Consider the following 17,469-nt stretch of genomic DNA (forward strand, 5'->3'; position numbering starts at 1 on the left):
CAAGTTCTCTGCTGAGTCAAACAGTGTGCAAAAGCGTGTAATTTTGAAATATACTGCCTAATTTTCTTTCAAGAAGGTTGCATCGATTTATGTTCACACTAGCAATGCAGCTCTACTGCCTTGTCTCCATGGCCTTGTCAACAGGGGAAGGAATCAAACTTTTGGATATCTGTAATCTGATAGATTACAATTTTGTAATCTAAGAAATAAAAAATAGTACTTTGGTATAGTTTTGTGTTTCAGTTATTCTGAAAAAGCTACAACAGATTTTCATATGTTTAAGAGCAATCTGAATTTGTTTACTGCCCATTTTTTGGTTAGATCATTGGTCTAGGTTATTGAACAACAGGATCTCTTGCTATATTAAAGAGAGTATTTACTGTGATAGGATATTTACTGTGATAGCTGCAAACAGTTTGCACTGTTTTTTTAAAAAATGTTTTTTAACTTATTTTTGAGAGAGCACGAGTAGGGGAGAGGCAGAGAGAAGTGGGGGACAAAGGATCCAAAGTGGGCTCTGTGCTGACAGCAGCAAGCCTGATGCAGGGCTTAAACCCATGAACCACGAGATCATGACCTGAGCCAAAGTTGGATGTTCAACCCACTGAGCCACCAAGATGTCCCTGTCTTTTTTTTTTTTTTAATGTTTAATTTTGAGAGAGAGAGAGAGAGAGAGCGCGCGCGAGTGTGAGTGGGGGAGGGGTAGTGAGAGAGGGAGACACAGAATCGGAAGCAGGCTGCAGGCTGTGAACAGTCAGCACAGAGCCCAAGGTGGGGCTCAAACTCACGGACTGCGAGATCATGACCTGAAGTCGGATGTTTAACCGACTGAACCACCCAGGCGCCCCCGCCTTTTTTAAAGGATTTTATTTTTAAGTAATTGTGAGGCTCGAATTCACAACCCTGATATCCAGAGTCGCAATGCTACTGACTGAGCCAACCAGGCACTCCCTGCTTTGTCTTTAACTTTTGTCTGGCTACTGTTATTTTGTTTTACCATGCAAAAATTTTTTATTTTTATGTAGCCAAATCTATCAATATTTTCTTCTATGCCTTCTGGATTAGTCAGTTAGAAAGGCCTTTCTCACTTCAAGATTAAAAAGGAATAGCTCCATGTCATCTTCTAATATTTTCATGGTTTCATGTTGTATGAAATGAAATCTTTGATCCATAGGAGGTTATCCTGGTGGAGAGAAGAGTGACTGATATTAAAGTGTAAAAGGGACCATGTCTTTGCTTAAAGCCCTTTAATTGTTTTCTGTTGCTCTTAAGATTAAATTTCAAATTCTTAACATGGTCTATTAACTCCAGTGTGATCGGGCTCTGGTCTTTCTGTAAAATCGTTATGTAATGTCTTTCCTTTTGCTCTCTGGGTCTCACTGGGTTTCTTTCAGTTTCTCAATCTAGTTATGCTTTTTCATGTCTCAGAATTTGGCTTGATCTGTTCCAGAACCAAAGTTAAATCTGTCTGTAATATACTGCTAAATCAGAGTTTAATAGTATAGGCTTCTTCTTTGTAGTACCTATTAATTATAATTAATTATTTGTGTGATTATGCATTAATGGCTATCCTCTCTGCTAGATTATAACCTCCATGAGAACACTCTGGGCATCTTGTTTACTACCATATCTTATCATTATCTTTATTAATGAATTAATAAACTGAATACAGTTTATTAATGAATCAATGAACTGTTTTCTGACTTATAAACTAGTTTATGAATATGGCTAGGGAGAATCAAATCCTTAAACCTTAACTTTTGCTGACAGAACATGAAATTGGCCTTTAAATAAAAACCAGGCTGAGAATTGATAATAACTTATTTCTTTGATATTATAAGTTATAATCCACAGTAAATACCCAAACAGGTACATGTTAGTTAGCAGAACGTGAACTCATATTGCTCTCCTGACAAATACATTATGAATGCATTCAAACCACCAAGTATAACTCACCTCTTGAAAGTTATGTTGAGTGAACTTGTCTGCTATCCTTAGCAACTCACGACATGAATGTGTGTCAGCAAAAGCCCGAATGCCCAGGCAATTAGAAGGATCTAATTGTCTCTTTAAGAATTCACAGCAGGCTTCCTGTATTTCTGCCAACTGGAGGAGGCAAGCAGCTGGCAGAAGGGTCTGAACATTGCCCTCTTCCACAGTTATCTGGGAGGTATACGCAAAGTCAATCAGTAGTTCCATAGCCCTCTCATCTATGTCTCGGATCACTACTTCCGTCTGACGGCTTTCTGCCAATTCTCCTGTAAACATAGCTCGGAAGTAGGGACTGCAGGCTGACAAAATGACTCGATGGGCATATATCTTCTTAGCGCCCACAACTAGCACCACATCGCATAGCTCCCGATGCTTTCTCAGAAGATTAATCACTTCCAAGGTTTGTCGAGGGTGCTTGTCTGAAATATAGGGCATGCGGGCGGGTTGGGGAACCCCTTCTGGCAGTTTATTGGGGTCTCCAAGGGTGCAGCGGCTTGTTACATCCATTCCAGTCTCTCCTGGTCGAATGTTGGTACACCTACAGGAATGGGGGAAGGAGGGAGAAGAGATGATGGCAATATTATTAGAAACTCACTTTTGCCATAAAGTGTTCATAAGTAAAGGGATAAAGAAACCTGCAGGTAATCAAAAGGGAGAACTAAGTCCCCAAAGGGCTTCCATTCTAAGAACACGGGAACTCATAAACTTCCTTAAAGTCTTCTGAAAAACAGCATTAATGCCAAATCAGAGTACTTTCACTATGCACTCCCATAAAATAAAGGACAATTCCTTTTCCATCTCAGAAGTACTCAGACTAGAATGTCTTAGGCCACATCTTTTACAAACTACCTGTAATACATCAATAAAAATTTATGAAAAACATTTGTAAATTATTCTTTCTGCACAAAACAGAGCTATGGACTTTAATTCCTTAATCTGGCTTAACCAAAATGTTGATATTTCTTTTTCTACAACACAGAAATGTTTCTATCTCATTATAATGGCAATATTTTAGACTTCTCTCAAGTTCAGCCAAAGGTATAAAATATAGCTCATGCTGCATGAAAGGAACAAAAAGGGAGGCCAGGGCCCCTAAAATTAACTTTATATGTAGTACTGTATTTCCTTTATTCTAATATGCAAAGTTTTCACAGTTTATACAAGCGATCACGATGGTCCTAAGTAAAAAACAAACTAAAACTAAACTAAAAAAAAAAAAAAAAAACTAAAAAAAAAAAAAAATCCTAAGCACAGGTTACAAAAACTAGTGTTAACAGGATGCTACAGATAAATACTGGTGGCCAGACATTCTTTTGTCTGTGAATGAGAGGAAAGCTTAGATAGAAGTTTGTAACATTAAAGAAAACTGAGGTATGGACAAATTATATGGACAAATACATGCTAGACTGTCAGCTAATAAAAGCTTTGCATATGTTTAATGCAACTTACACTACTAAGAAGTTATTAAACGAACCATATGACTTATAAGTGAGGAAATATAGTAAATAACTATGTAGTTAATCATATTAGTTTGTTCCTAGAAAGGGAAAGAATCAAACCAAATATTTTAGAAGCCATTCACAGGGAGAAATGAGTTAAAATTCCCCCCCCCCCCTTGTATAAGTTCAACCATAGATGTCTCAAAAATATTTTACCATATCTTAAATTAAGATTTTCTTTTTCCCTTCAAGTCTAACCATTCTGAGGGTTGGGTACTATGGCTACTCTGTACCAGCAGCATAAAGTTTCATACACTGTAGAAAAGATGGGCCTGGGTTGAAATGCTAGTACTGACAATTACTGGGCAAGTTACTTATCCTCTGTAATCCTCAATTTCTTCAGCTGTAAAATGGGCATCTATCCTATATTGGCAAAGATTAAAGGAGATAATGCACATAAAAGCTTCCAGTTCAGGGCTTGCTACATTTTAAATTGCAGCTATTGTAGTAATAGAATTATTACGTTCCTTTCCAATGAGGTCATTATGCTTATCCATGTTAGAAATCAAGTCTGAGTTGATATGCTTCAATTAATATTTAAATAAATTTTGAATTAATAGTAATCCAGCAAGTCTGGATTGAAGTTTACCTTTACTTAGAAATCTTTTCTTCACAGTTTATGAACATTCAAGTGGGAAATAAGATGGCAGGTGAAATAGTTTTTTAGTAGGATTCTTAGGAGCCTCTGTACAAAGATTTTGTTAGACTAATTTGGGGACAGAGATATTAAATCTGACAATAAGCCTCATTTGTTTAAAAGTACCATATATTTCCAACTGTTCCCACCAAATCAGTCAGAATCAAGGAAGGTTTACTATGGTTACAAAAGAAATATATAGGTCCATAAATAGACATTCCCCACTTTACAAATGAATACTTTTCCCAACATTTAATTTTATGTTAGGTATTTGGAGGCTTATATACTTCTGTAGCAAGAGTGCTGTAAATGGGGGCTAGGTTTAGTTGTAAAATAAACTTTGTGTGTCATAAGCAGCACTGAAAAAATGAAACATAAGAAAAAATATTGGCATATATTCCCTTTAGTTCACTGTTTCAACTGTGTGTTGTATACACACATGGATTCATATATATCTATATAATTGGGTCCCTTTGTAAGCTCTATGTTATAGCAATAAATTTAAAAGCCACTGACATAGAGTTCTGACCTGAATTTTGAAGTCCGAAGACACAAAGGCTAAGAGGTTCAAGGAGAAGGAAAAGAACATTTCTCATTTTGGGATTGATTAAGGGTTTGTTGTTGCTGTTGTGTTTGGTGGCTTTTGAGTGGGATGATGGCTGGAGCTCAGGAAGCTACTCTTACACGCAGACTTTGGAAGTCTATACGTTGGGCATTTCCTGTACATGTAAGTATGTGTTACCCTAACTGTGCTAAAGGACATCCTCTTGAGAGGCTGTAATAATTATTTTCCTTTAAAAAGGGATCTGGAAAAAATGAGGGTGACAGCTCTGTAAATTTCTCAAATTTGATACACACAACATCATAGGATCAGGGTATATGTGTGTTAATAAATTTTACATGTTAATGTTCTCCAGAAATCTTTAAATACTTTTTTTTAGATGTTTATTTATTTCTGAGACACAGAGAGACAGAGCACGAGTGGGGGAGGGGCAGAGAGGTGGGAGACACAGAATCTGAAGCAGGCCCCAGGCTCTGAGCTGTCAGTACAGAGCCTGACATGGGGCTTGAACTCACAAACCGTGAGATCGTGACCTGAGCTGAAGTAGGTCACTCAACAGACTGAGCCACCTAGGCGCCCCATCCAGAAACCTTTAAATATGAAAAGCAACCTTGCCTGCTTGTCATAATTTGTTACCTAGCTTGAAGAATGGAGATTGAGATTTGAAATAGAATGCATCATCAGATCATCTAGCATAATACCCTCCTTTAACAGATGAAGGAACTGATTTGGTTAGGTGACTTCTTTAAAATCATGAAGCTTTCTTTCAGTAGCACGGCAGGTCTCCTGATACTCTAGGATAAACTACAACTATCTCCTGGGGCACTGTGAACATTTAATAACGTGACTGATGTGAATGTTGGGTTAGGGAAAGAAGGGAGATGTAGAATTATTTAACAATTCAAAGTAAGATTTTCAGTTTTTTTCCTTATGGATATCCAAATTTCTGTACAACTTTTTAAAGCCCAGAAAGCTACAGTTAAACGCAGATTATTTTGGTCTAGTCATCATGAAGAACTTCACCAGTGGACTATCAGAAGAGTCAAGTAACTTGGTAAAAGGACCACAAAATGAATGTCAGGCTTAAGGAAAATAGCATAATAAAACTGAACCTAAGTCTTTCCTTTTCCAGCTTAAAAAAACCTGGGATGGTCTAAGATATTTTCAGAATTATCTCTAAACATTTCTAAAATAGTCAAAGGTTATTACCTTTTAAAAAGTGATTCCAGGTAATATATAAGAGAAGCAAGTTTATACCTTATGTTCATATTTCATATGTAGAAATTGAGGTGTTAACTTCCTAGGTAAATGCCACAAACTTAAATTGACAAATAATTATAATGAAGATATTCAGATTTTCATAATTATCACACTGTATCTACCAGCATGAAAAAATCTATGCTCCTCTAAGTTGGTAATTATTCTTTTAACACATATTTACTAATTGCATATAATTTACAAAGCAGTTTGTCTGAAGTGAGAAAAAAATCAAAAGAATATAAAGAGGCAATCAGGGAATCTATCTAGAAGAGGGGATACATGAATAACCAGAGAAAGGGCAATCAGGATACAAATTGTGGTCAGAAAGGCAAAAATCGGTATAGTATTTGTTTATACTGGAAAGATCCTAGATCTGATTGGCATAAGCTACAAGGTTACTTCAAGGGTATGTATTTTTGTTGTGAAGTAGGAATATTACATTGGGTTATTCTGGAACTTAGGTGAAATATCCCATACCCATGGTCCAGATCATTATATTTCTGTTTCTGATTCTACACTCACTAAGCAGTCTTCTCATGAATAATTCTTCCAGAGATATCATGTTATTTAAAAGGAGGCATAGGTGACTCTGAGTTTTAGGTCACCCTCATGTGAGTCTCACAGACTTAATCATCTATGTTGAGAGAGTCTAACATCTGGCCTTCAGGGGACAGTTATCAGTTTACTACCCCTAAAGCTGTAGCATGGACAGGAACTACGGTATAATAAAACACCTGTGTTGAGAGGGTCCCCTGGGAAGGAGAGACTAGAAAAGGACATTTTGGGAAGAAGAAACTACATTTACATTACAAAGGCACAACCTGAAAACAAAGAATATAGTTTTTCCTTTCTCCAACAGCAACCTGTTTTTCCAAAGTACTTATAAATTCAAGCTTTCTATGCTTGGCCTTAGCCCACAGGTGATTCTGTATTCTAGAACACAAACTGTTCATAATTCCTGACATCTGGTAGAAACAGCACCATTTATGCTTGGTAATTTACAGACTGAAAAAAGCTGAGCAGTTAAAGGATAATTTTTGCCACCCATGTAAATAATCAAGGAAGCTTTTAATCACAATGCTTAATGATGCCTTGTACATGGTAGATGCTGAAAGAATAAATCACACGGTTAACGGTGCAATCAAGCTTCTTTTAAAAAGAACCAACATTAAAGACAAGATAAATTCAAAAATTCCTATTTTAATATTGACATTGCATGTTGAAATGAAAACATTTTTGTTGTAACCATAATGATGTACATAAAGACAGTACTGTTGAACTTAGATATAAACAATTTTTTATTTCACCTACATACAATAAGGAAGCTAATTTCTACATCTCTGTCTTTTCATTTAAAAGTATACCATAGCAAGAAAAAAAAAAAAAAACCTGTGCTGTTAATTATTGTATGAGTACAGATTCTGACTTTTAATAATGGGTAATTTCTATGAGCAGTGGGTGTTGTAGGTAGGTGATGAACCCTGGGAATCTACCCCCAAAACCAAGAGCACACTGTACACACTACATGTTAGCCAATTCGACAACAAATTATGTTTAAAAAAAATAACAGGTAGTTTCTATACTTTTATCAGTGGTCTGGTTTGCAAACTTGCTAAGAATTCCCTTAAATGAGGTCATTCTCCAAAGGTCTGTCCTCTCTGCTCTCTATACACATTCTTAGGGGGAACTCGTCTAACCTCATGGTTCCCATCATCCATATGTGAATGGCTAAAAGGGCCTTATCTTCTGTCTGAATAAATTCTGAATTTGGATCCATATGAATGTCTTGTATCACACAAGTGAAAATATCTCAATGATATATCTAAAACTGATTCCTTGATTCTCTACCTTCCTCCATGTCTCTCTTCTAGCCTTCCCCAGATTAATAAAAAGCAATTTCATTCTTCCAGTTTCTCAGGCCAAAAATCTTGGGCCTCTTCCCTTCCATACACCCTCAAACCCAATCCATCAGCAAATCCTGTCATTCTAGCTCCAAATAATATCTAGATTCCAACTATTTCTCTACATCTTCACCAGCCCCACCCTAATTCAGGCTATTCTCACCCTTTTGTAATATTGTAATAGTCTCATAAATAGTCTTCTTGCTTCCACCTTTGCCAATTTATATTCTCTTCTCTAAAGAACCTAACTGATCGTTTAGAAAAGTCAGATTACACCACTCCTCTGCTTAAAATGCTTTAAATACTCAGTCAAAAACAAAGAATATAAGGTTTACCAGCTTCGACATGACTCTTCCCCTGGCTCGCTCTCTGAATTCATCTCCTATTGCTTTCCTCTTGCCCACTGTTCTCTAGTCACACAGACTTACCTTGATATTTTCTGGGACATACCAAGACTTCTCTTGCTTCAGACTCTTATTCCTTCTTCCTGAAAGTTTCTTCCCCCAAATATTTATGAAGCTCACGCTGTCATTTCTTTCAGATCTCTGCTCAAATGCCAACTTATCACAACGGTAGGGGCCAAGGGCAGGCCATCTAAAGATGGGACACTTTGGCATGAACATTGAGTTAAAAGCAATCCTGGGTCACCTGGGTGGCTCAGTCACTTAAGGATCTGACTCTTGGTTTCGGCTCAGGTCATGATCTCAGTTCATGAGTTCAAGACCCACATCGGGCTCTGTGCTGACAGTGTGGAGCCTACTTGGGATTGATTCTCTGTCTCCCTCTCTCTCTCTGCCCCACCCCTGTTCTCTTTTAGTAAATAAACGTAAAAAAAAATATATATATATATATATATATATACATATATATATATATATGTATATATATGTAAATAAAAGCAATCCAAACCCAGCAGATTCAGAAAAAGCTCTTCACCTCCCCTTCAACTGCCTGCTTTACCAGGAAGACAGCTATTGACAGAGATTCCTCTTTATCTAAGAAACTAATCTGCAGAATAGGATACCTTTGTTTTCCAAACATCTTTCCCTTCTAATGGTCTTTCTCCCCTTTGTACCCTCAGTCCAATACCCCTTGCCTTAGCTCACATAAGCATCATGTTGCCTATCTTTGGGATTTCCATGTCTGCGTGGATTCCCTCTACAGATGCTATTGAATTTGATTTCCTCATTGCTATTGAATTTGATTTCCTCATTGTCTCATTGTTAATTTGATTCTAAGTCCAGCTTGAAGGACCTTGAATGGCAGAGGAAATTCCTTATCCCCAACACCACCTTATATGAAATAGTATCTCTTATTTCTACCACTCTATACCCTTTAATTTTCTTCATAAATATATTCCCTCCTGACATACTATATTGGCTTTATCGCCTAATTAGAATATAAGATCAATGAGAACAAGGCCCTTGTTTTCTTTTGCTCACTGCTATATCCCAATACCGGGGTCTAGTGTTCACTAAATTGTTGTTAAATGAATTCAACTTTTCTTTCTGCCAAAATAAATTATACCCTCTGAACTCTTGTCTCATTCTCTCAAAACCAGGTTTGTAGCCAGGCAAGCTTGTAGCCAGGTTCAAACCTTACCTCCATTACTTATTAGGTATAATCTTGGGCAAATGCTTAACTTCCTGATCCTCAAGTTAATTATTTGTAACATAGGGATAATTACACTTACCTCACAAAGAGTGACAGTGTTGGGATTTGTCTGAATGTAGGTCCTCTGACTTTGAAGTCAGTGCCTTACAATTCCAAACTATCTTAGGCAACTGGATTGAGTGTTTGAAACAGAAATGACTCTGGTAATCTGATTTATGTGGTTGTCATTCTTAGAAGGGAAAAAAAAGCAAGCATATTGCCACATGGCTAGACCACACTGCCCTTTTAGGAGAATGAGAAGCAATGACAACAGGGATTACCAGTAGGCTGACGCTTTAAGGAGTACCTCATTTTAAATGTTCCGAGAAGCTGTATTTAATTCTAGCAATTTAATTCTAGAAGCCATATTTAATTCTATACACTAAGTTATTTCTCCTATGGTTATGCTATTTGTTTTTGTAAATGTGTACTTTTAAAATTCTGAGCGCACATCCTCCATTATTCTTATTACAACCACGGGATTCTACTGGCAGAAAAGCGAGTTTTTTGGTACATTTTTCTGGGCACCTTTTGAAAGGAAGTTATAATAAGGGTCCTAGAAATAGATTGTGTTCACACCTTGTCACATCTATATTCACAACTTCTTTGTTTGGAGTCTGATGAAATAAATACTCTAAAGAGTTGGGGGTGGGATGGTAAACTGAGGTGTGATCTGCTCCCCAGGACAGAACCCTAAGAAAGGTTTTAATTAAATCTTAGGGCGGCAAGCTTTATTGTCCAAGTAAAAATTCATCTAGAAAAACAAGAAGATCTCAAATTATTTGCTTTTTCAATATGTGGCTTTTTATTCCAACATTGAATAAATGACATTACAAATATACACAAAAAAGAAACTGAACTCAAATAACATTTTTATTAACTTAATTTACAAGATTAATCTATATGTATTTTAAGATTTAAGGAGGCAAGTGGAAAGGATTATTCTGGACTCTATCCACATTTAACAAACTAGGGAGACCAAACAGAGCTTCTGCCTTCTCCCCGAAAGACTCTGTCAATTCTGGGAAAGAATCAGTCTATCTAAAACCAAAGGGTATAAAATCTACTAATAATAACTTTAGCAGATTTTGTATTCTTTTAGCACTGATGAAAAACATAACTTCAAGATAAATTCTATTAATACCATATTTTACCATCAACTCTCTCAAATTTTAACATAATCTTGATTTTGTTCCTCCTCTAGCCGTGTGTTTCAGGGGAAGATGACCATGTTTTGAAGGATGAATCCTGACTTCTTTCAAATCATTTAGCTGATGGCATTCTCTTACCTAAGCTGGTCATCAAATTACAGGAACAGATTTACATTCCATAATTTAGGTAGTTTCTTCTGCAGGGCATTAACAAGGAAGAATGCAGCATTCTACACTGGTAGGTGGTAGTGGGATGGGAGACCAATTTTAGGGCAGGATTAAGCCGACACTGCACAAACTACACTGGAGAGACTGGGAACTTGGGTCCAAGATGATATTAGCAAGCCACTGCATCAACCAGTCTTGGAGCCCAACCCTACCTCTGGCCTTCTGGTTATGTAAATAAAAGATTTCCATGTTGATTATGCTAGTCTGAGTCAGGACTTTCAGCCCAAAGCATTCTGATACCAAAAACATGGCAGTTAAAATGTGAAATGGTAAAATCAGCCACGCATTCTAAATTTCCTAACCAATTTGAATTTAGAAGTTTACTCTTGCTTTGATTAGTAAATTAGTCTTTTTTTAAAAAATATTTTTTTTTATTTTTAAAATTTTTTTTCAATGTTTTTTATTTATTTTTGGGACAGAGAGAGACAGAGCATGAACGGGAGGTGGGGGGCGGGGCAGAGAGAGAGGGAGACACAGAATCGGAAACAGGCTCCAGGCTCTGAGCCATCAGCCCAGAGCCTGACGCGGGGCTCGAACTCACGGACCGCGAGATCGTGACCTGGCTGAAGTTGGACTCTTAACCGACTGCGCCACCCAGGCGCCCCTAAAAATATTTTTAAAAAATGTTTATTTACTTTGATTTGAGAGACAGAGCATAAGTAGAAGAGGAGCTAGGTGGTGGGCGGAGAGTGAATCTGAAGCAGAGCTTCGTGGGGCTTGATCTCAAAAACTGGGAGATTATGACCTGAGCTGAAATCAAGAGACGCTTAACCAACTGAGCCACCCAGGCGCCCCCAACTACTCTTGTATACAGAGGGTCTTCCTCCATTATTATCATATTTTCTAAACATGGTACTGATAGATTTAAGATCATGGTCTGAATGTGTGGCTTTTCTTTCAAATGAAATGAAAATGTGAGAAGACTAGATATTGTTCTTTACTGACTGTTCAATTCCCACTAGGCTGTTATATTCACTTTTAAAATATTGTGTTTCTTTGACACCAGATATATGAGGGTGCTTAATAAAAATTCAGGCTCCTGAGGTGCTAGAGAATCAGAATCTCTGGTGATATGACTCTAGAATCTGTATTTAGCAAGCAGGTAATTTTAAACACATTAAAATGTGAATAAATGACTGACTTAATAAAATCTGACTAATAAAATAAAAATCTCTTTTTCAGTGGAAGTCAGTTTTTACAAAAAGAATATACTGACCTAAGTTGAAGGGAAATAACAGAGTGGGGAAAGCAAGAATTCAAAATGCAGCTATAAAGGAAAAAAAAAGTAAAACATATTGTCAAACATATAAATTAAACAAGAAGGATTCACTTACCCAAAATGTCAATAAATCTAAACAATTCTATAAGGCAAGCATCAGATATTATGGAATCAGTTTAAGAAACTATAATTACTACAACTGAATCTCTACATAGTGAGAAGAAAAAAACTGCTATTATAAATTTTCAATTATTGTTATTTTACATTCTGGGGAAAGGAACAGCATTTATTTCAGAGACAGATGCTGCTTTTGAGAAAACGAGTATTTAGGCCCTTTAATTATGAAAGGCAAGGTGAGGTCCCCCTAGAATGACAAAGACCACCAGAAGGGTTTTGCTTACAGGTTTTGTTTTGTTTTGAGATTGAAACTGAAATTGCATTTGAGTACCATCAGGAGCGCTTGTACTCTTAGTTCGCCACAGTCCCGACCACTCTATCTTACGTGAAGCCATGCCACACATTCAATATGATCTAAAGACATTAAGATTTTGTTTTTTAACCACTTCTACTAGAGATATCAGGATTGTAACAGAGAGACTAAACTGCTCAGTATAATAAAGTAACAATAATTGAGAAGGGAGAATTATAACACATGGGAAAGGAAAGGGGGGCACTGATAAAAATGGTGGCAGGTTGTGATCTAAGGGGAGACAGCCAGTAAGAAAATAATGAATAGTCAAAAAACTTCATTATCCCTAAATTTTCAGTAAAAACCTGAAGTTTCCAATGGCAGTGGTTAATGAAGGTAAAGAAAGAGATACTGGGTATGGAGTATTTCCAAAATGAAGTTTGCCTGTGACAAGAAGAGACCTTTAATGTCAGTTTAAAGTGGAAGAAGACTAGAAAATGATATATACTAATATGAAGAATGAGAAAGAGGGAGCAATTTAAAAAAATAATAGAGAATAAATGATGGTGCGAGATCCTTGAAGAGGGGGAGTATACAGAACCAAAATACAGAGGAATGACTCTTTGACAAAAGGTAGAAAGGCTTACATAAGAGCTCAGAGGAAGGGAGTAAGGGGGCGGAGATAATGAGGAAACAGATACATTTATTTTGTGGTAAGGAGGTATCAGGGCCTTGGGAAAGTTCATACCTGATGGCCTCTATTTTTTCTGTGAAGTTGGGGGAGCAGGCCATTGCTGGCAGTGAGAGGGGTAGTGACAGGGTCATGAGAGAATGCATGAAGGTGTGACACAGCTGCTTCAGGCAGTGAGTACGCGTTAACTGGGGAATGAGTAAGCATTAACCAGGGACCTACAGATTTACTGTTGGATAACTCTGTTGGCTCAAATAATATACGTTTTAATTGTTTATTTTTTATTTATCATTCTGAGAGACAGAGGAGAGAGAGAGAGTAGGGGGTGGGGGTAAAGAGAGAAGGGGAGAGAGAATGCCAAGCAGGCTCCACGCTGTCAGGGCACAGCCTGATGCAGGGCTCAATCCCATAAGCTGTGAGATCATGACCTGAGCTAAAATCAAGAGCTGGATGCTTAGCTGACTGAGCCACCCAGGCACCCCTGGCTCAAATAGTATTAAAGATTCTGATTAGAGTCGCATGAATTCCCCATGGCTTCTTTTTTCCAGCAGTAATCAGCAGTCCAAATCAAGGAAAATAATGCTTGCATTAATCAAGAGTTGGGAGATGCCACACAATCTAGGGAGTTACGTGATGGCTAGAAAATGGTTGAAGTGGTTGCAGAAACAGTAGGGGCAAAGGCATGTTGAACTGATAGAGTGGCATTCCAGAGGTTATTCTCAGAAAACAAGTTATGAAGACTTATTATCCCAGAGAGAAAGTTTTTCTCAGTGTGAGTAGGAATGAATAGTCAAAATAAGTAAAGGTGAAAGTCATAAGAATGTATGTATGTATCTATGTATCTGTGTGTTTATTTATCAAAAAAATGTTTAATGCTTATTTCTGAGAGAGAGAGAGAGACAGAGCATGAGCAGGGGCAGAGAGAGAGGGAGACACAGAATCTGAAACAGGCTCCAGGTTCTGAGCTGTCAGCACAGAGCCTGACGTGGGGCTTGAACTAAGGAACAGTGAGATCATGACCCGAGCTGAAGTTGGACGCTCAACCAAGCCACCCAGGCGCCCCACAAGAATGTATTTATGTTTGTACTCTATAGTTAAAAGTTTGTTTTAAAAGTCCCAACAATCTAGGAAGTCAAGGAAATGTGGGGTAGGTAAAGAGATGGGTAATTTCCACGAACACTGATACCTCTACCCACCCAAAATGTGTAAGCCACCCTCAAATTTCAGGGCTACCATGTCACACATTCCTTAGACCTTTTACTCCAAAAGTAATATTCTTAGTTGAGGAAAGAGCCATTTTCTGTAAGGGGTTAACATAATTTGAAATCAACACAATAAAAAGTTTAGAAAACACAGTCTCTGCTTCTAAAGCATTTATAATCAAGTTTTGTCTCCTAGTCCAAAGACCTGCAAATCTTTTCTTAGCCTGGAATTGTGCTCCCTACCTAAATGAACATCTCTCCCTTTATACTTCAAAAGTTCTGTTTTAATTCGGAAATTAACAGCCTTCTCTTAAAAAAACAAACAAAAAAAAAAAAGATTCAGCTAAACTGACCATTATTTAAAGTCCCAAGCAGGCTCGAAAAAAGAGAAAACTACAGATAGGAGTATAAAAACCCTTAAGACAGAAATAATAGCCCAAAGTGCCAGCTCTGCTTACCAGGAGGGCACCCACTAGCACTACATAAATTCCATACCTGATTCCATACCAGGAAGTCAGGCTGTAACCCCTTAATCTGAAAACAGGTCATAAATGCTTTAGCCCTAAAATACCTCATCCCTGCTTACTGGGTAAAATGAGTATCAGGATTGGTCCAGCCATCAAGGCATGAAGGAGGAAGAGCATACAAACAAGCTAGCCTCCCTTTACGTCAGGACAGCCAGGGCCTCCCTAGGATACCTCTTAGCAGATTCTGCTGACATTTCATTGGCAGCACTGTGTTATACGGCCATCTCAAATGCAAAGAAGATGATGATACCAAGCATGATATTTATGTTCCTGTTTCTATATAGTAAAGGAAAGGAAGAACAGTTGTTCAGCAAGCTAACCTACAGTGCATGCCACACCAAGGAAGAGTCATTTTACACTAGCAGGTACATTTTACACTACTATTTTTAAACATGCATTTTAGACGGATTAAAATAAATAGGAGATTCTAAAGATATGAGACCTGAATGGGATTGTTATTGTTGTTTGAAGCAAGGAGAAGCTCATCTGATCTTGAGGTTCTGTCCTTGGCATCCCCCCTTTTCTGTTCTACCCTCATTCATGCCTACAACTTCAAGAACATTCTGTGGGCTGCTGATGTGCAATTTTTTGCATCTCTTCTGCTCTCTTGTGTCCCAAACCCGTATTCCAGTTATATGCTGGCTATCTCTGTTGGCTGGTTTCCTAGACATAACAATCTTAAAACGTATGAAAGAGAAACTACTTCTGGCTTACTGAAACCTGTTGGTGCCTCTTCCTGTATTTTTGATCTCATCATGGCAGCACCTGGTTTCCCAAGCTGAAATCCTTGGAGTCATTTATGCTGCTACCTTTTCCTTATTCTATATCCACCAAATCCTTTTGATGTCACTATTAGACAGTCTTAATTCCATCCTCTTCTCTCAATCCCCACTGCCACAGATCTACTTCCAATCGCCGTCAGGTTTCACCTAAACCACCACAACTCCTGTAATTAGTTTCTTTGCCATCATTTCTTCCCTCTTTCTAGTCTATGCCCTTTCCTCCCAAAGATCAGCCCCAAGAACAAATCTAATCTATATAACAATGTACACTGGTTCTTAAATACCTAGAGGATAAAGCCGAACTCTTTCCCATGGTTGCAGCCTAATTCTCTATGATTTTTCCCTGTTTCACTTTTTCTGCCCCCACATGCTCTACACTGCAGATATACTCACCATTCCATTCATGTCATATACTTGCAGGTCTTGGTGTCTTTTTTTGAGGTGGGGGCACAGCACAGATGTTCCTTCTGTTTATGGGGTCTTTAATTAACTTCCTTCTTTAAATTCGTATCTTTTAAAGTACATTCTTTACTTTAAAGCAAATCCTTATCCTTTCTAGAAGATCCAGCTCAAATATCACCATCTCTGTGAAGCTCTCCTCATCTTCACAGAGCAGAAGTTCCCTTCTCTATGTTTACATCTCTATTAAAATTCTGTTCATGTTGTAGTATGGTGTCTATTCACATGTCTTTCCATCTCTTCATCTGCATATATACAGTATATGGGCATATAATCAGTTCTATAGAAATGTTTGGCGAGTGAATGAATCAATTCCTAATAAAATCAGGCTCAGTTTCCTATTTATATATTTAAGGAAGGAAATAATTACATTGCAAAATGATTTAGTATCTCTAAATGAAATACATGATTAAAAAATAATATCTTAGGGGTGCCTGGGTGGCTCAGTCCTTTAAGCATCCAACTTCAACTCAGGTCATGATCTTGCAGTTTGTGGGTTCAAGCCCCATATCGGGTTCTGTGCTGACAGCTCAGAGCCTGGAGCCTGCTTTGGATCTGTCTCTCCTCCTCTCTTTGCCCCTTCCCTGCTCACATTCTGTCTCTCTCTCTCAAAAATAAATAAACATTAAAAGATAATATGTTGGGAAACAGGCATATTTTTGGTGAGACTAGATTGGTATAATCTCTAAGGAAGGAACTTTGTCAATATATACCAAAATTTAAAAACACACATACTCTTTGGGCAATTCTACATCTAAGAATTTATTCTATGCATACACATTTGGGCAAAAACAACTGGCAAGGATATTCACTGCAGACTGGTTGTAATAGCAAAATATTTGAAATAGCTTTAAGTGTCTCCGAAAAGGACTGGTTAACTATATGGCACTTACAGACAATGAAATACTAAGTAGCTAGCAAAAAGAATAAGGTGGGTCTATATGAATTTGTCATAATCTACAAGATAATGTGTGAAGTGAAAAAAGAAAGATATCGTAGAATGTGCATGGTATGCTGACATTAGTGTTTTTAGAAAAGGAGAGTTGTTGTGTATGCTTGTATGTCCATTATGTTTATGAAAAATGAATAAGAAACTGTTTGTAGTGGTTGCCTATAAAGAGAACTGGGATCTGGGGTCAGCATTGGGAGACTTACTTTTCACTGACCATCTTATTGTATCTTTTAAATTTTGTATCTGTACACATAATGGCTATTTAAATGAATTCAATGAAGCTTTACTAGTAAGGTGTCAATCAATTTCATAAAACTTTGTAATTAAGCATTAAAATACCTTTAA

The 17,469-nt window shown here is 37.5% G+C and overlaps 1 protein-coding gene across 1 annotated transcript in view; it reads right to left on the bottom strand.

Moving 5' to 3' along the window:
• Positions 1 to 17,469, bottom strand: part of KLHL20 (kelch like family member 20) — a 62,724-nt gene that overhangs the window by 42,365 nt on the left and 2,890 nt on the right. Inside the window, exon 3 of the mRNA XM_015064640.3 lies at positions 1,957 to 2,530. Coding sequence (XP_014920126.1) covers positions 1,957 to 2,530 — 574 coding nt within the window. The remainder of the gene's footprint in view (positions 1 to 1,956; positions 2,531 to 17,469) is intronic.

This window comes from Acinonyx jubatus, chromosome E4 (genome assembly GCF_027475565.1).
Source record: "Acinonyx jubatus isolate Ajub_Pintada_27869175 chromosome E4, VMU_Ajub_asm_v1.0, whole genome shotgun sequence".
NCBI lineage: Eukaryota > Metazoa > Chordata > Mammalia > Carnivora > Felidae > Acinonyx > Acinonyx jubatus.